The sequence below is a fragment of the Mustela nivalis genome (assembly GCF_964662115.1).
Source record: "Mustela nivalis genome assembly, chromosome: 13".
NCBI classification, from domain to species: domain Eukaryota; kingdom Metazoa; phylum Chordata; class Mammalia; order Carnivora; family Mustelidae; genus Mustela; species Mustela nivalis.
The window spans coordinates 19,754,972-19,774,994 of NC_139032.1; the positions used below are offsets into that span (position 1 = coordinate 19,754,972).

Below are 20,023 nucleotides of genomic sequence, written 5' to 3' on the forward strand. Positions count from 1 at the left end.
TTGTGAGAGCAGGTGAGCAGAGCCCTGCAACTCGTGCGTGCACGGGAGCCAACGCGGTCTTCATCCTAAGTCTACACATTCCTCTATATGTTGATATGCCTGCCCCTCACTCTTTTTGTTTTGTTTTTCACAGATTCATTTATTGTGGATCAGGGGGCTACATTATTGATTGATGCAGTCATAATCTAATCTTTGTACTACAATTTGATGAGGCTCTAAGAAGCAGCAATTTCCCTTCTCTCATGGTGAAGACTCTCATATATTTAAGTAATTTTTTTTTTTTTAGCTCTGTCTCCACTTTAGGACTCCCTAAGAAACGTGGGTAAAGAACAGGATTTCTAATTTGTATTTATGGTATATACTCTGTCAGATTCTGTTACATAGCTTTCTTAGAAGAAATTTCTAGACGCTAGTCGGTTTTCCTTCCTTTCTTCCTCCCTCCCTTCCTTCCTTTCTTCCTCTCTCTTTCTTTTTTCCCCTTTTTCTCTTCCTCCCTCCCTCTCTTCTTCCCTTCCTGTTGCCAACCTGAAGTGCTACTCTTTTTCTTTCTGTTGAGGAAGGAACCCTTCTCTCTCTCCTTCCGGCTAATACGTGTATTTCCAGAGCTCAAGGTAGAACTCCGCACAGAGTGTGACAAGAGTTTCAGAACGTGTCTTGGTGGGTGCATCTGACTTAGTAAAAGGCCTGTGGGCTTTGCGTTTCCACTGTTAAGGAGATGTACAGTTTCCCAGATCTGTGATCTGCCCTTCGTTCACACCAGAGCACAGCAGGCCGAGCCTGTGTAGGGGTCTAGGGCTCTGGGTGTAAGAGTTAACACAGAAAAACAGGCTTCACTCAGGGCAGCTTGCAAGCTTGCACTTTGTTATCCCTTTGATTGGTTAGTGGTTTGTTGTGTTTCTCTTTTTTGTACCCCTTTTTCTGATTCTCTTATTGACCTCTTGCTCTTAGTGTCCCTACAAGCAGCAGCAGTGCCCGTGTAGCTAGACGCTCTGCTTTGTGCCCTTCGAAGCTGGGAAGAAGGCAGTGGGCAGGCTCCCCAGAACAACAGCTCAGGGGTTTAAGGACTTAGGCTAAAAGGACCGTTGGTGTGTGTTCTCCTCAAAGCTCCGTAGGAAATTAGTTTGGGAATCTTTGATCTAAAAAGGATTTTATGATCCTAGGTGTTTTCCTAAGGTCCTTTGTGAAAAGGTTAGAACCTTTTATCAAATGGTTAAAAATGATGATTATATCTACCCCTTCATTCATGCAGCAAATATTTGAATACCTTCAGCAAGTCATATCAAAGGGGCACATTTTATGTTCTCTTTGAATGATATTTTTAAACCTCTTCTAAAGTGTATTCTGAAATGATTCTCAAATTACATTTGAATCATCTTTAAGGTTTTGGTAGTTGTAAACTTTCTGGTTTTGCATTTTACTACACATAATCAACTTTCAATTTACACATTTTAATTTCAGTAAAACTTTAGTTTCCAAGAACAACAGAATAAAGAGAGACAGAAAACATAATAAAAATGAGGCATACATTTATGAATTTATATTTTTTATACTTGGTAGCAGGAGTTAGCAAGACATTCATTATTGATATTCTGTATGCTTCAAAAAGATTTATCGAGGTATAATTTATATAAAGTGAAGTTGACCCTTTCTAGCATAGAGTACTATGGATTTTGGCAGCTGAATACAGTCATGTAAACTACCACCACAATGGAGAGAGAGAATATTTCTTTCTTGTCCTCCTCCCCAAATTCCCTTGTTCTGTATCATCAGTTTTTATCCCTACCCCAGCCCCTGGCACCTGCCCATGATGTTTTTTCTCCCAAAGTGAGCCTTTTGAAATGTCCCATAAATGGAATTAAACACTAATAATGCCTTTTGAGTTTTCATCTTCATTTAGAGTGATGCATTTGAGGTTTGTCTGTGCTTACCTGTATTCCTAGTTCCTTTGTATGGCTGAACAATATTCTGTTGTAGGGTAGACTAGTGTGTTTACTCCCTGAAGGACAGTTGGGTTAGCTGTAGCTTTTTGTGATTGTGAACAAAGTCCTAGTGAATACTAACATACAGATTTATATAAGTTTTTGTAAGTGAATATAAGATTTCCTTTCTTCTGGGTGATTACCTGGAAGTGGGATTGCCGAGTTACATGGTTAGTGTATTTTAAAAGTAACTGACCTACTATTTTCCAGAGTAACCATATAGTTTTGTACTCTCACTAATACACTCTGTGAGACAACCTTTACTCCACGTCTTCAGCAGCAAGAGGAGTTGTAGGCTTTTCGAGTCATTAGCCATTTTCGATAGGCGGATTGTAGTACCCGTGTGTTTATGCATTTCTGTAACAGCTAATGACTTGTTGAGTGTCTGAATTCTTTGGGAAGTTTCTGCTCATATCTTTGCTTCCCTTTTTCCTTGAGTCAGTTATTTATTGTGAAGTTCTGAGAGTTTAAAAAAAAAGTACTGGATGTAAGTCCTTTGTATGTTTTGCAAATATTTTCTCCCAATCAGTAATCATTCTTTAATCTTTTTTTAATAGTATCTTTTGAAGAGCAGAAATTTTTAACACTGAGGAAGTCGGGTGTATGAATTATTTCTTCATGAGCCTGAACTTTTGGTGGTGTCTCTCAGTAATCTTTGTCTCACCCAAGACCACAAAGATGTTCTCCTAGCTTTTCTTCTAGAAGAAGTATGTTGAGGCCTGTGATCCAGTTTGAGTTTACTTTGTTTGTGGTATGAGATGTAGAGCTAGTTTCTTTCTCTCTCTCTTTCTTTCTTTAGGTGGACCTTTGATTCGATGGTTCCAGCACATTTGTTAAAGTAACTCTTTTCTCCTTTGAATTGCCTTAACACCATTGTTGAAGATCTAATGGCTGTATGTATGTGGGTTCTCTTCCAGACCCTCTTCTGCTCCACTAAACTGGGTGTCTGTTCTTTTGCCAATGACAAACTGTCTCGATACCCGTAGCTTTCATTATCGATATTCCCCATTCCGTTTTGTGCGTATTTTTTGCTCTTCTTGCTTTCTCTCTTTCCAGTAGCCCTCAGAACTTGGGTCTTCATTGTCCGTGTCCTAGAGACTGGCTGGTAAAAGAAGGGAAGGAAATACAAGCTCAATAAAAAACTTTCCAAAAATGGTCTCTATTTTGCCTCCAGACTGTTCTGTCAAAGGTGACTCCACTTCCTTGTCTCCCTCTGGTCTCCAGCCTCCTCCTCATAGGGCTGCTTGTTTTACACATTTTTCTCTCTCTCCTCTATCCTACCTGATCTTCTGAATTACAGCTTGGGTCCTATTGCTCCCCTGCTTAAAACTTGTCTCTGAGGGCTGCCAGTTTTGCTTAGAATGAAACCTAAATATCTTACTGTGGCCTACAGATTTCTTCATGAGCTGAATCTTTGCCCACCTCTCTGATGTTATATACCACTCATTCTCTTCATTTGTATTTCACCCACATTCCCACCCTGGTCTCTGTCTTCTCTCCCTGGGTCACCCCAGGCTGCTCTCGACCTTGAGTTTGTGCGTCAGTGCTTGTGAAGGCCCACTCTCCATGTCCTGACGCGGTCCTCCTAGTGCTCCTTTAAGTCCCAGCCCATGTCTTTCCGGAGAAAGGACTTCCCTGATCAGCAAGCTTTAGTAGCTCGTTTACCCAGTTCCTTCTCTGCCATATTAGCCTGTTCTGTTTTTCTCATAGCATTTACCATTTATTTGTTCATGAATGCATCACACCGCCCTCACTAGCAAGTGAGATCTTGTTCACTTTTCCTGCTGTGGTGCCTAGAACAATGTGTAGCTCATCACATTCAATTAATACTTGTACAGTAAAGATTCAGTAACTGTTTGTTTAATAAACATGCAGTAAGGGACGCCTGGGTGGCTAAGTCATTAGGCGTCTGCCTTTGGCTCAGGTCATGATCCCAAGGTCCTGGGATCGAGCCCTGCATTGGGCTCTCTGCTCGGCAGGGAGTGTGCTTCCTCCTCTCTCTCTCTGCCTGCCTCTCTGCCTACTTGTGATCTCTCTCTCTCTCTCTGTGTGAAATAAATCTTTAAAAAAAAACTTTTTTAAAAATACAGTAATTTATTATGTTTAATAAATATTTGTTAAATGAATAAATACTCTATTTTGAGCTATTTTTGCACTCCTTCCCCGCTATGTGCATACTGTTTTGAGAGAAACTTTGGACTGGTAGAAAATCCACAATCCTGAGTATCACAGTATGATCTTAGGAATTTCATTTAACAGTTTTCTCACCTGTAGGCTGCATGGCTGGAGCAGATAGCCACTAAAGTATTCTCACTTTTCTAGCATTGTATGCATTGTATGGTTTCTAAGCCTCTTTATTTTGGTAACTGTAGGGTTTTTTATTTTAAAACTAGAGAGCCTTTTGTGTCACAGTTATTTCTCTTGATTTACATCCGTAGGCTTAGATGCTTTTCCCTCAACAGGTAAGTAAAAATAGCAAATGTTTATGATTTGTTTTGTGTCAGTACTGCTTTTAATCTTCACATCAACCCCGTGGTGGAAGATAGTATTACTCTCCCAGCTTTACAAAAATTGAAACCAAGGCTCTGAAGGGGTAAGTAGTTTTCTAAAGGCCACGCAGGGAGGAAGTGGCAGAATGGGGGTTCACACTTAGACCAACTTCAGAGCTCACACATTTAGCCATTCTGTTACACTTGTCCTTATTTGTTCCCTTGACTCTGTGTTCTTCTTTCTTTTATACTAGGATCAATAGTCTCTTTATCCCAAGACCCACTGTAGGATTGTCCAGTGTTTAGTGTGCAGGGCTGAGGGAAATGGAAATTGGGTGTGCCTTATGCACATACTAATTGGTTAGCCTGAGTTGTCTGAAGCGATTAGTTGCATAGATCATCTGGCTACTTCTGACTCATACTGTTTCTCCCTGTCTGTTCTAACTTTCTCTCATATGTAAGAATCACAAGTTTTTATGAACACCACTTTTAAACCGAGGTCCTTGGTATTTTAAGTCTAGGCCCTTGGATCTTCTTGGATTTCATGGTTGGGTATTAGGCTGTCTGTTAGCTCCCTAAAATGTTGACAAAATTACGGGTCAGTGAAAGAAATACGTATATTTTCGAGAGAAGAAATTTTGGACTTAGTTTCACAAAAGGTCCCATGACACAAAAAAGGTTGAGCCTGTGTTTTATGGCTGTAGAACTGTGCCGGGTCTTGGTGGGAAATGGTAAACTTCCTGGTGGGATGTGTGCAGCTAGAAAGCAGTTGTCTGCAGCCTTGAAAGGAGACATTGCTAGACAGAGTTGTTCAGAAATCTGGAGATCAGGAGTTTATACTGAATTTGTTTCTAAATATTGTCCAGGGGGTGGGGGAGTTCATTGAGCTGTTGATGGTTTAAAAATAAAAAAACGAACAAACAAAGCAACCCAAAGCTATATTTGGTTCATATCATCATACATACTATGGAACATAAGTCAGCCATTTAAACATTTAAGCTTAACTGACAGTTCGTGATAATGGCTGGTCAGGATGTTGTTTATATTAAGAGGAATTAACTGGAGCCAGGAGCTGCCTTCATTCATATAGTTGTATTAAAAACAATACAGACAAGTCAGTATTCCTTCAGAAACTTTATTAGTTTCCTGTTTATACCAGCACGCTTTAAAGTGCTGGGGCACAATGGCAACTAAAAACTGGTCCCTACCTCTTTGGTGCTCATGATCTCATGGGGAGAGGTAGATCCGAAGACGGATAAATCATGTTAATATTAAATCATGAATCAAGCACCAGGGTAGCAGTTACCCAGTGAAAGCAGATGTGTGAGGGTAAGCGAATTATAGGCAGCAGTGGCTGAAGAAGGGAACGTTGGTAGAGGAGGACCCTAGAGGGCCGTTGGCCTGTCAAAGGCACATAAATAAGAATCTGTGGGGATTGCCAGTATATTGGGGGGAGTCCTATTTGAAATTATTTCATGGTCTTATGATAAACTGTTTACTTTTTTCTTGCTTTCCATTTCTCCATCTGGAGAAAGTCTTGTCCATTCTGCTTGTGAATAGCAGCTGCTTGGTGGTGCCATAAAAAGCCCACTGCAGTAGTCGCGCGGCCCCAGTAAGCGACAGTGAATGCTAAGCCCTACACATAAACCCTGCAAGGAAGACTCAGAGGGGCACATTCACAAACCCTCTTTAAGGCAGCTCCACAGCCTCTCTGTCCCTTGTGATTTTCATACATTATTTTCCCATGGTAGATTTATAAAAAGGGGGAGATTTTATCCAGGCACCCAGATTATCTTCTCCACGGGGCCAATGCCGCTGTGGCTCTGAAGCGGACTGGCAGTCATGTATTTTTCCTCCTGAGTAGTTCTGGGTTGACTATAAGCAATTTGTAGAACGATCTCTGCACGAAAGAGTATGTGGGAGAAGGAACCGTTATAAGGGGAAGTTTAAGCTGCTGCCTACTTGGATTAAAAGCTCAGAGATGGTTTGGGGTCTCTTTCAGCGAAGAGCTTCGGACTGGCCTGTGAGCGAAGATGGATGTTGAGGCAGGTTTTGTTGGTTGTTTCTTGCAAGCTGAGCCTGTCCCTCCTGCTGAGGAGGCCAACCCATCCGGGTGCTCTATCCAGGCTTCCTTGTAGCTGGGCTGTGTGCAGTGACCCCATCCAAGTCCCATGAGATAGAAGAAAAACCCAGAAAAAGAAAATTGCCCTCTTTCTGCGTATGAACCTGGTTGTGTGAGGATGAGTTAATGCTTGGAGCCATCTTGGTATGGAAATGGGACATGAGAGAGGCCTTGAGAGCCAGAGGGACGTTGACACAAAACCTTGATATGGCCAGGTCATCCGACTAATCCTGGACTTGTTAAGTGAGAACTAAAAATCTCTGTTACTTAGGCCACTTTGATTTGGGTATTCTATAACTTATGGAGGAACTGTCTTCCAGTGGGTATTTTGTGATGCCGTGGTGACTCCATATATACATCAAAATTGGAAACAATCTAAACCTGAACCAAACAATTCATGTAAGTGGACTCTCAAATATCTATACAGTGGCATACACTGTGCGGCATTTACAAGTGATGCAGTCAAAGCATTACTCAGGGATATGAGAGAAAGTTCGATATGCGCTAAAGAAGAAAAGAAGAACTTTAAACTGAAAGACAGCATCATGTTATTTGTGTTTTAAAATGCTTATGTATGATTGAAAAAATACAAGATGGACTTGATCATTACATTAGTTTTTTTGGCTGGTAGGATTTTGCATGACTTAATTTCTTTGCATGATTTCTGATCTAAAGAAGTTGTAACTTCTGTGAACTAAAAGTGCTCTATGAAAATAAGGTATTTAGAAAAATTACAAAGCAAAATTTGTATTTATAGGCCCATTCCTCCTCACGTCTGCCCCGTCTGAGTAAATAGTGCAATCGTCTGCCCAGTGACTGGGGCCCTGGTGTTAACAAAGTATCCTGAATTCCTTCAGTTATTCTCATGCTCTTCTTTTTCCATAGCCGTGTCTTTTCACGCTGCCTCAACTTACCTTCAGTCCTTCTACTCTTTATGACTTGTGCTGCCACAGCCCTAATCCGAGTCATTGTGCGTTTTTGGTTTGAGCCCTTATTACCTCCCAGCTGCTCCTGGTCTCTGTCCTTTCATCTGGGGCGCTCTGCCAGTCTCACATAAGCATTCTGTATTTTAAACATTTTAAAATTATTTAATACTCTAGCCTGCAGTACTGATTAGTCTTCATTTAAACCAGTGGAATAAATACTCAAAAATAGATCCATTCATATACATCAGAGGGGCATGTAGTTCAGTGGGGGGGGGGGGCCTAATAAGTACTACTGAGGGGATAGTTGGTTATTCTTGCAGAAGAAAGGAAATTGGGTCCACCTGTCTCCTTGTTTGCAGAAGTCAATCCAAAAAGCACACGAAAAACAGAACCTAAAAACTTTCAGGAAAAAAAAAGAATCTTTATGGGTTGAGAAGTATTTTTTAATGGGTCACAGAAAGCTGAAACCATAAGAAAAAAGACTGATGATGTTACCTAGTTAAAATTACAAACACCCGTTCACCTAAAGGTGAGGTAAAGAAAGTGGAAAGGCAGGCACCAGAAACAGAGAAAATACTGGCAACACATACAGCCAGCAAATGATTGCAATCCAGCTTCTGTCCATTAAGGACAAACTAAAAGTTTAATTTGAAAGAAAAAACAAAACTGGAAAAACTCACCACGGCCTAAAGCTCTCCTTATTCTTACATGAAAGTCTAAATTCCTTTCTGTCCCTACTCTGATTCCCGTATTTCTTTTCTCCCATACTTTCCCTTGCTCCCTGGGCTCCCACCAGACATTCTTTTGCTTCGTTGGTCATCTCAGGGCCTTTCTGGTTCTGGGCCTTTGTGCACCTGTTTCTCTCTTGCCTGATTCCTTTCTCCCAGAACTCTGCAAGGTGCTCTTCTTCTTAACTTTCATGTCTTAGTTTAGAAATCATTTCCCGAGGGGCAGTCTCTTTTGATTCTTATGAAGGATTGCTTACCTCTTGGGGTCAGACCTCCCTAGTTAAGAAAGGCCCCCATGGGGCAGGGAGTGCCATCACTGGACTGGATGGTGGGGGCTTGTGCTTCATTCTTGATACTGATAAAATCTACTGACTCACGTGTGTGGGTGTTGGGCTATAAGACTCTAAAGCCTGTTCCGCAGGGTGGGAGGATTTCCACTGCACCAGGCAATTCTCTAACACCAGTTGGGTGTCCCGTAATCCAGCTCAATTCTGATACTATCTGAAGATAGCATCCTGCCTTAGCCCTGCCAGACAACTTCCCACCACCCCCACCACCACCATCCCCTCCTCTTCAGAAGCCAGTTGCAAGTCCAAGTTGTCAGCTGGGCTTCCAGTTCCCTTCTTGGGTCCCATTAATTTGCTAGAGCAGCTCACAGAACTCAGAGGAATAATTTAGTTACAAGATTAGTATTGTAAAAGGATATAACTCAGGAACCAGAAGATAGAATAAGATGATTTAAACAAAAATGGGGCAAGGGTGTGGAGTTTCCTGCCCTCTCCTAGTGCACGTTTTCTCCAGCTCTCCCCTGCTGTTGGTCAGCCGGGAAGCTTTCCCAACCCTGTTCTTCTGAGTTTTTCATGGAGGTTTGGCATGATTGATTAAATCATCTGTCAGTGGTGATGGGACTCCGTCTCTAGCACACTCCTCTGCCCTGAGGTCAGAGAGTGGGGCTGAAGTTCTAACCCTCTAATCACAAGGTTCTCTTAGCAACCAGCTCCCCAAAGTCACCTTATTAACATAACAAAAAGCACCTTTGCTGCTAGCCTTGCTTGGGAAATCTCAAGGGTTCTTTGTGCCAGAAATAGTGGACAAAGACTAAATCTATAATTCTTACTATAAATCACAACATCGCAGTCTGGTTCAGTGTTTTTCAAATTGTGAGTCAGACTCATGAGTGTGCAATGAAATCAATTTAGTGAGCCATTGTCAGAATTTTTTATTAAGAAGTGGAAGAGAACAGAAAGTATTATAGGAAGTAGGGACGCCTGGGTGGCTCAGTCGGTTAAACGGCTGCCTTCGGCTCAGGTCATGATCCCAGCATCCTGGGATCGAGTCCAACATTGGGCTCCTTGCTCCGTGGGGAGCCTGCATCTCCCTCTGCCTGCCACTCTGCCTGCCTGTACTCTTTCTGTCTCTCTGACAAATAAATAAAATCGTTAAAAAAAGAAAAAGAAAATATTACAGGAAGCTCTACATACCATTTGGTATTGCTAATATTTTGTTTTGTTTACATGTGTATTCTCTGCAGATACGTGCATGTCCACACATGTACAGTACACACATGAGTTTTGGTCAAAATGTTGGAAAGCAGCTCATCTCGGTATCATCTGAAATTCATTCTACTTTTGAAGGTTAATTGCAGGATTACTGAAGAACCTAAAGTAGATAGGCTTTTTAAACACAGCTTAACTTTTTTAAAGCACTCTGAAATAACTAAAGAACACTTTCCTGAGCAAGATCCTCTCACTTGGTGACTTTAACAACTAAAACCCAAAATAGAAGCATTGGTTTCAGCAAGATACATGTTAAAAAGCTCTTAAAAATTGTTTTTAAAGCTTAAGCAAGTTTCCGGGAAATTTTATTTCTCTTGTCAATTTGCTTAGAACTACCTTTTCTAGTAAACTTTGGACCACTTCAGAAAAGAAATTCTAGCAGGATCTCCGATGGGAAAGTTAACATAATAATTCAGATTTGGGGGATTTTTTTCCCCCTTTTTTTCTTGCCATTATCAGTTTGTGAGTTAAACTGCAAATTAAGACAATAGAGTTCTTGACAGAGGAGTCACAGAATTGCTTACTTTGCTTGTTACGTGTTTTCCTCGTAAAGACCAGCGCAGGGAGCTTGAAGAGCACAGAGATTTGTGGTGTTAGTATGAGAAACATCCTTGCAGTGATAATCTTCTTGTGGGTTGTTCTAAATGTAGGTCCTGCCTCTGCAGTAAAACTCGTTCATGTTTTAAGTCATTAGAGTGAATTACAGATAAATTTCGGTTGAAAAATTCCTTTTTTTTTTTTCTTTTTATTCTTGCTTCTTTTCATATATTCACTTATTGGCTTTTGCTAGATGTATTTGTTAAAAGCAAGAACTCGTAGGGCGTGTGGGTGGCTCAGTTGGTTTTAAGCTTCGGTTTTTGGCTCGGGTGGGCTCAGGCTCTCCACTCAGTGGGGAGTCTAGTCCCTTTCTTCCTCTGTGCCTCTTCCCACTTGTGTGTGCATTCTCTCTCCCTCTCAAATAAATAAAAAAGGAAAAAAAAAAAAAAGAAAAAGCAAGACCTCCCAGTCTTTTGTCCAGAAGGGCACATCTATTTTTCCCATCCCAACAACTACAGAGAATTAGAAAGAATAGTAAAATCAAAACTGTGTACTCTTCACCTAGACTAAACCAGTTAACATTTTGTCTTTTGTGTGTGTACTGAACTGTTAGAACGGAAGAGGCCATTGTGATGACGGTTCACCTTGTGATACATCACCATGCATCTTCTATAAACAAGGGTGTTTTCCTCTATAAGGGTACAGTTAACACATCCATATACGCAGTGTATTTTTTGTGTTCCCAGTTCTACAGTCCGCAAAATGTCTGTGGTAGCACTTTCTCTTCCCAGCAGTCCAACCCCTCCCACCCCCAATCTGTGACTCATACTCACAAATGTCTTTGTTCCTCAGTCTCTGCAGTCTTCTCTAAGGTAGAATAGTTCCCAAACCATTTACTTTATGACTTGGACATTTTAGAAGACTCTAGACCAGTCTTGTGGCATGTCTCAGAACCTTGATTTGTCTGATTGTTTCCTCATGTTTAGATTCAGGTTAAGTATTTTTAGTAAAAATACTACCTGGGTGCTGGTGTATTTATGGTTGTATCACCTTATTGGTGAAGCTTGGTAACTGTGGGTTGATGTTTGACAGTGAATCATTTGACTCCCAACAACTTCTTACCCATTGGTTTTAGCCTCAGTTGATGCTATTAATACAGTTGGGGTGGTGAAGTGGTAGATTTTAAATTATTTTCCCTTTTAAATTAATTTTCTGTAAAGAAGAACTCCCCTGACCCCTCATCCTCCTGTGTGTGTGTGTATGTGTGTGCGTGTGCGTGTATACACAGACTTCTGGATACCTTTTTCCAGTGATAGCAGTCACCATTTATTGTTTTTTTATTTGCCAAGCTCTATGCTAAGGGTTTTACATGAACAATCTCACAGAATTCTCCCAACACCCTTGGGATAGATTTTAAAACTGTTCCACTTTGTACATGAAGACACTGAGGCCCAGAAATGTTGAGTGAGTGGCTCTTCCTTGCGTAGATGTGATGATCCCAGCTTGGTGGCTCTGATGGCCTCGTCATTATCCTGCATCACTGACTGCCTTTCAGGATCACTTTTTTCAGATTGAGCCCAGCCCCCACAGACCATGTCCTTACCAAAGGGCATCTTCACAGTTCGAAGAGTATAGATACCAGCCCAGTCCTGGGCCCTTCCATAGGCTTGCTACTCCATTTCAGAGTCTTTTGCCTCCTCTTTCCCAGCTTTTCTCAGTCAGGGTGACTGGGTCCCCCATTACTTCTCTCAGCATGGTGTCCCCTGTTTAGCTCAAGGCACACATGCTCTGTATCCATGTTGGCCAGCTGGTGTAAGACTGTTGTGAACTTGTGAACCGTTCCCTAGTCCTTGATCCCAGAATGCCCCACAGCCTCACCTATTTTCTTAGGGTACTGTGGACCCCACTCCTGGAAACTGTTTCTTAAAATGTGTTAAATGTGTTAGAATCTGTTAGAGTTATTATTCCTCATGATGCTTTTAAATTGTCTCAAGTTTTGCCAGTCAGGACCCCTTCTCGTTGGCCTGGTGTCCTAGTTGTCACTCCCCATTAGTTCGATTTAGATAGCTTCCTTACTTCCTGGCACAAGAGCTCCGAGGCTCACCATGCACTTTTTTTTTCTTTTTAAAGAAACCAAGATTTGACACTAAGTGTGCTTCTTGCCACTGGGGTATCTTTGTTCTGAGAAAGATGCTGCCTTTTATTTTTTTTTCCCCTCTAAAAAGAGGGGATTTTTTTTGTGGTTGATAGCATAGTAGAGATGAGAGTAGTGGGCAAGAAAATCTCTGCCTGGTTTCCAGCTGTTGTCCAGAATTGCTAGGGATTTGTATTTCCTGAAGCTCTGCATTTATTGTGCTCCTACTTGGTCATTGGCCTCTCAGGCCCTGACAGTCAAGCAGTTGGGGACATTCAATTAAAAATAATTCCTCCTTGGGACACCTGGGGGGCTCGGTTGGTTAAATGTCTGCCTTCAGCTCAGGTTGTGCTCTCAGGGTCCTAGCATTGAGCCCTGTGTAGGGCCTCCTCCTCAGCGGGGAGTCTGCTGCTCCCCCTCCCTCTGCCCCCCAACTCACGCTCTCTCTCTCAAATAAAATCTTAAAAAAACAATTCCTCTTTTTGTAGAAAGAAAACATTTCAAAAAACATTTCCTGTGAACTTGATTCGCTCATGGGTCCTTTTCTACCCTTCATTCCAAACTTAAAACTGCAGGGAAATAATTCTTTGTTATAGAAACTCCAGTAAAAAGCTATTAACAAAATTGAGGCTATGTCTACCACTCATTGCTGTATATTTTCAGAAGTAATTACTGGCTATTTTTCAAAATTAAATTAATTATCTTAATGGAATGCTTACTTGTCTAAGTTTAAAGTTCACTCCATTTTAATGTTTATGCTCTTGAATGGCCCATCAAGGGAACTCAGAGGGAAAAAAAAGGGATTTTTTATTTTGTATTGTGGTTTGAGATAAGAGAGTGTTTTGGGTTTTGTTTTTCCCTTTTTACCGCCCCCCCCCCTTTTAATTAAGTAACTGAAAGATAGTAACAGCCTTGGGGAGCTCAGTGAGAATTTTTCCAAGGTATGTTATCTTTCTTGGTAGGTTTTTCTCAGTTATGGTTACACAGATTGTATTTTATTTTAATGTTTACTTAGTACTACACTCTATGTTGTTCTTTTTTGATTTTTGGCTTTTTTTTTTTCTTATAAAGTCATTTTTTAACTTGTCTATAATTATATGGTGATTTGTCTTAAATTATTTTAGTAACAAGTCAGTGTTGAACTATGTACTCTTAATATACATTGCCTTTCCTTCCATCTTTAAAGAGCAAAAAGTTTTATGTTTCTTAGCAGGACTGTAGTAGCATAAAGTAGTAAACCTTGCAAGTTAATTGCTCTGTAATTAACACAGATGGGGCGGAGACCAGAGGACACCATGGGGCAACTTCAGCAAGCTTTCCTTGTGTTGTAGGGCAACCCGTTAGGTTATGCTGCTTTCAGCTTCTGGAATAATATTCAGTGAAACTGAGTTTGCTCCTTGGTAATCTGCTTTGAGTTTTCCTCTGTCAATGAGAAGACTTGACAGAGATTCTTTTTTGTATTGAATTCTTGAATGTTATTTGAAGTTTGATAGATAGAAGCCATTTTATTTTTCAACCTAGGAAAGGCGGGGTTCAGTTGATTTGTTGATGACTCACTGCTTTTATTTAAAGAAGATGGTGTCTTATATGTTTGTGTTATTGACTAATCAGGAGTCATTATCAGTGTGCATCTGGCATTCTACTTCTAGGATAGTTTCTAAGTGTGAACTTACAAAGAAGCTTAAAAATGACCACCTAATACAGAAAGTAGTCCGTTTCATTGATGTAAACATTTTAAAACATACTAAATTATTTCTGTGTATCTGTTTTACATTTTTATCATATTTCTTTTGGTGACTTACTTAATTGCATTCTTATTTTATAATTTATATTTTAAACACTTGATAAAGATTACTCCTTTCTGAATATGTTTTTTTGTTTGATATTTTATATGTATAGTGGATATGTTTTTTTGTTTGATATTTTATATGTATAGTGGATGACTTGTGAAATGGGTTCATGCTTAGCCCCTTCTCATTCTTTTTTTCTCTCCTAAGTTCAAGGCATATTCTGTTCACCAACATGATTATAATTTGGATGTTGCCATTCTTAAGATCTATGAAAGATCTATGATTATAATTTTGATGTTTCCATTCTTAGATCTATAAAGATCTAAGATCTATTTATAATTTTGGTACAGTAACATGTGAAACATTAAAACTTGTCAGTGCAGTATGGCATCCTAGAACAGAAAAATGGCATTAGTGGGAAAATCAGAGAAATCTGAATAAAGTCTGTAGTTTGATTAATAGTAATGCATTATGTTAATATTTTAGTTCTGATAATTTCTGTGGTTATGTAAGATATGAACTTTAATGGAAGCCAGGTAAGGGGTATATAGGAGCTCTTTTCAAATTTAATTTATCAAAAGCTTTAAATGTATGACGAAATACATATGACTAGTGGTAAGTTAGGTGCCAGGGGTACAGAGGCTGGAGGCTGGTCTCTTCTCTCCAGAGCCTCACGGTCTTGCTGGCAAGTCTGAGGTCTCCTTAGGCATAAAAAGATGGATAACAGTACCTTTCCAAGGCAGCCTGTGCCAGTGAATGATACAGGGAGTCCAGTGAGATAGTAGACATTTGGGATGCTTGAGAGGCCGTTGTAGAGTGGGTGGATGGAACATGAGGTGAGCCGGGATGGATGACTGACTATAGCTTAGTTAGGTGAAGTTGAGGTGGTTTTAAGAGATGGGAGATGACATGAATTGAGGGGGAAGACATACCAGTGGAGATACAGGATGAATTCATTGGAATTCAAGTGAGCTAACAGGAGGCTTCTTCTAATCAAAGTATGATAAGGGTCTGATGGGTATGGTGGTGGTAGAAATACAAGGAATTGAGAATTGATAGGATTTGGTGATTAAGGATGTAGGCGCACAGAAGAAAAACAAATCAATGGTAGCTGGTTAACCTGAGCCAGTGGTTGTTACCTAGGGGGTTTGTGTTAAACATTTCTGTTTTAACGTAATGCTGGACTGCCAAGCAGGGCTATGTGGCAAGAAGTTAGACCTGGGCTACCAGACGGTGGGAGAAGAACAAAATATTAAGGACTGTTGACTCTTTAGTGAGGAGAAGAAGAAAAAAAAAAACAAAGAAAGCTAATAGCAGAACATTTCAGACAGGTAGGAGAGGGCTTGGGGTCACTGCGGTATTCCTGCTGCAGGTAGAGGAAAGTTTCATCAAAGATATACGTATGTCAGAGAGACAACTGTAAAATCTTGAACCAGTTGCTGTCTGGTTTCATGAGAAACCATCAGTTTCTCATCAGTTTCATGAGAAGGTTGGGTCTGGAATCCAGATTATAGGGAGTTAAAGAGGAAGTGTGTGTGTGTGTGTGTGCGCGCGCGCGTGCATGCAGGAGGGGGTTCCTGAGAAGTGGAAAGAGCAAATTTACACTAGTTTTTAGTGAAGTTTGGCTCTGCAAAGTCAAGGGCGTGCGCGCGCGCGCACACACACACACACACACACACGCTCTCTCTCTAGTAACTGAAGAGGGCAAAAAAGGTTATTTTAATTAAATTTAACAAACATTTATCAAGTGCCAGTTATGTACAGGGCACACATTAAGGGCAGTGGAAGACACAAAAAGTGATTAAAATACAGTGTTATTCCATTCTGAAAAAGTGCTACCCCAAGTTCTTTTGGCATTCGCTCGGCAGTTCATCTCAAAATTCTAGGGCTGCTGGTATCCAGCTGGCTAGCCCGAAGGCCAGAATCAGTGACCGCACAACTGAAGGTGGGGGCGAGCCCTGGACAGTCAACAGCATTGAAAGGAGGAGGGACGGGCAGCTGACACGGCCTGTGTAGGTGGGGAATGGTCTTGGCCTCAGAAAGGTAAAGGGTCTCTCCTTCCTCAAAGATGGGCGGATAGGGAGGAGAGGAGAAGCTGGTGTCAGAGAGGCTTTGAGGTGGGATGGTGAGGCTCTCAGGACGTCTCTCCTGTGAATGGCGTGTGCAACAGACTTGGTGTGTCTTTTCTGCCTTTGAAATGTTTTTGGTTGGGCGGAAAAATGAGGGTGATGGTGCTCATTTTTTGCCCTGAAAGAGAAAAATGTAAGTGAAACACCTGGATCATTGAAGGTATTGTTTCCGACTGAGGCTTTTTTTTTTTTTTTTTTTTAAATGTCTAATGAAATCGACGTACGTACTTTGAAATTGCCCAGGTATTCCGAGTCTCAGTGCGTGCAGGGAGCCCAGGTCTGCGTCAGATACAGACTCGCAGAGCTTAGTGTCTGGGAAGGGTGATAAGACAGACACATTTGCAGGCTCTTAATAAATGCTCACCAATTGAACTCTGATCTGAGGTACGAAGTGGCTGCGTGCCCGACCCATACACATGAAGTCTTAGGAGATTTATAGGAGGAAGGGAATTGGAGCAGTTTCTGGTGATTGCTGTTGAATAAGGTTTTGAAATAAATTTGCCAAATATTTGCCTTGTTTTCTTCATAGACGTTATTTTCTGGGCATTGAGAAAATACGATCATGTGCTCATACTTTTTGGTCACAGCTAAGTAATTGTATATAAAAAATTATGAACATGACTTTGGCTACTCAAGGAGAAATACATCGCGATGAACTATCCAGTTAGGTGGTGCTTTGCGGGACTGCGGGGTGGCTGTCAGTTGGTGGAGTATCTGGATCACGGCTCTGATTTTTCGATGTTGTATATGTAAACTTGCTTTAAAAGTATTAGTACCTTAAAAAAAGTGTTAGTACTTTATTTTATTGACTGTATTTTAAGAGCATGTAGCCAGAAAACCGTTGCAGGTCACTTGGAGAAAAGAGCTAATTAGCGCTGTACTTTGACTTTTATAGTCAGACACAGGAAGATGACAGGTAGAGGGAAGAGGAAGGAAATAAAAATGGTGTGGGGAGGAGGGAAAACCATTCACTTTTTTCTTCGAAGTATTTTCTTTAAATATTAAAAAAAAAAAAGGCATTTCAAGATCCTTTTTATCGGTGAAGGGGAGCAGCATAGTGGTCCTCCTTGAAGGATTCTAGAAGACTGTTGGGCTATCATAGGATTGATCTGACAAGTGATTTACTTGAAGGCATTAATTAAAATGCAGTCGCTGCAAAAGTTAGTCTGAGAATTCCTCAGCACCACTTCTCCTGGAACACCGTTAAGCAGGTCTCCAGTGGAAGGGGATTCCTGTGGAAGGACATACTTACCTTGGGAGATCTCCCCTTACCTGCCCCTCCTCCCCGCTCGGAGGAGGCAGCCAGGCCTGCCCAGAGCAGTTCCTGTAGCCCAGCGTGATATGGCCTCTGCTGAGGTCAAGCACTCCCGCTCCAGCCTCTTGAGGGCTTTCTCCATGTGTCGCCAGTGTGCTGGGGAAAATGACTTTAAACTCTTGTCAGCACGGTTACCGGTGCATGCATCACAGTCCCACTCAGATAAACCTGTCACAACACAGAGGCTGCCGCTGGAGAAGAGTGCGAGGGCAGGCCTCTAGCTTTCCGTTCGAGCATCACTAAACGTGCACAGAGTGCCCAATTATTTCAGCATTATTGAGCAAGCCTACAGGAGGACCCCAGCCTTGCTACATTAGATTTTCTTTAGTAATTTGCTCAAGTACCGCTGAGGACACTTAAAGGGCTTAAAACGGTGGCTGCAACCAGTTTCCTTTTCTGGGTTGTTAATTCAGGTTTTCTCTTTCAAATTAACTCTCGCTGCATGCTGTGCAGCGGCTCTGGGAGAACTGTTTAACACTAATTTTCTCAATTTTCAGCTTTTTTTGTTCAACATAACTGCTTTAACAGTTAGTCACGTATATGTTTTGATTAGAAATGTATGCTAGCAAGGCCGTATGTTTGGGAGAACAAAATACAGACATTTTGTTGAAGAAATCTGAGTTTCAGCTATTAAAAGGTACTTAGCTAATTTCACTATTTAAAAATTAAGTTCCTTACAGTAGGGTGCAAACCCCCCAAATCCAAGTTAAAAAGAGCATTTCTCCACTCTACATCTCCTTCCCTCCCTTTTCTAAAAAATCTGTATGCGAAGGACAAATCCTTCCTTTGTGGGTGCTGGGGTTTCCGTGATCTTTCTGCACCTCGTTTCTTTTAATGGTGGGGGGACGCGGTTATAGGGAACAAGTTCAATATCTTTGTCTCGTTCCTCACAGCAGCAACAACTCCAGGCCCAGCATTTGTCACATGGACATGGTCTGCCGGTGCCTCTGACCCCACACCCTTCTGGGCTTCAGCCCCCTGCCATTCCTCCCATCGGGAGCAGTGCTGGCCTTCTGGCCCTCTCCAGTGCCCTGGGAGGCCAGTCCCACCTGCCAATTAAAGACGAGAAGAAGCACCATGACAACGATCACCAAAGAGGTGAGTGATTCTCTCGAGATGTCCTTCTGCTGTTACCTGCCTGCCACCCGGGGTGGGTCCCGGATACTGTTGTTTATTCTGTCTCTGGATTTAATTTTCCTAGTGACTACACAAAGGATTTCTGCTGGAAGGTAAATGAATGATTGGAAGCAGTCTTTTTCCAGAGGACCCCCTGGTGGTTGGCAACAGTGAACGCAGTCCCCAAAGGCAAGGGGTCCTATTTCCTGGTTATTGCCTTTGATCCTCTGCTCCCTCCTATGTTCCCCAAGTCTAAATCAGTCGTGAAATCCCAGTGCTCTGTGTTTGAAATAGTGAGTGGAATTAATAGCTGATTTTGACCTATTCTATTTGGGGAAGGCTTACTGATAAAGACTCACTTGATAATTTGACAATTATTATTTATAAATCAAATCAGCCTATATGGTGCAGTAAAAATCTCTCAGGTAAGAAAACAACTTTAGTAGTCTTAGTAATTGAGAAAGTGCAGCCCAAATTAATGAAATCTGTTGGTTTAACTACCTCTCTTCATAGGTTGTCTGGAAGCTTGAAATTAACTCATTTCTTCCTATAAGAACAACACAACTGTTTATGCTCATAACTGATTTAAAGGACAGTTGTGCTCCTTTTAGATTGGTTTTCTCTCTCCATGAAAGTATCTGAGTGGTTCAGAGATACTTGATGTGACCACGTTTGTATGGTGCTTACTAATAATTTTTATTAGCTGCAGAAAAGCACATGAAGAAGTCTCTCCCAGCATTCCTTTGTGGGAATTTAGTTAGCCCATGGGTGGTTGATTGGTTAAGAAGGGTGTGGTTATAATTAAAGCCTCATATCTCCTTCTGTTTCAGTGTCATTACTGTGAATTACAATCTTGGGTAAATGATTTTTATCACATAAATATAAATTTCCCATATCTCATGTTGGAAGCACTGTAATATTTCTCATCCAGTTACATTAATGCTATGATGCAGAGCTGAAGCTGGACTGTGAACAGTTTTTTAAGTGGACAAGTTGATAAGGAGTATAAATAATCTGAATATCCAACTTTAGTCTCTGAAATTGTGTCAGAGGTAGATTGGCGCTTTGTGGATCTCGTCGAGCAGTATTAATAATTAACTTTACTGCAAAGATGACATCTGTGCCATTTATTATTTAGCAGAGATCAAGTTTGATAAATGTATGATTTTATGTAAACTAACTGGTACTTTTCTTTTTTCTTC

General features: G+C 41.1%; 1 protein-coding gene across 13 annotated transcripts in view; it reads left to right on the forward strand.

Annotated features, from left to right (window-relative positions):
• Positions 1 to 20,023, forward strand: part of TLE4 (TLE family member 4, transcriptional corepressor) — a 143,298-nt gene that overhangs the window by 54,992 nt on the left and 68,283 nt on the right. For 6 of the 13 annotated variants that reach the window (XM_082694474.1, XM_082694478.1, XM_082694481.1 and 3 more), the window contains one exon: positions 18,602 to 18,803. In XM_082694474.1, coding sequence (XP_082550600.1) covers positions 18,602 to 18,803 — 202 coding nt within the window. Of the gene's footprint in view, positions 1 to 18,598; positions 18,824 to 20,023 lie in introns of all 13 variants that reach the window. The other 7 variants (XM_082694480.1, XM_082694469.1, XM_082694477.1 and 4 more) reach the window with 3 other exon arrangements.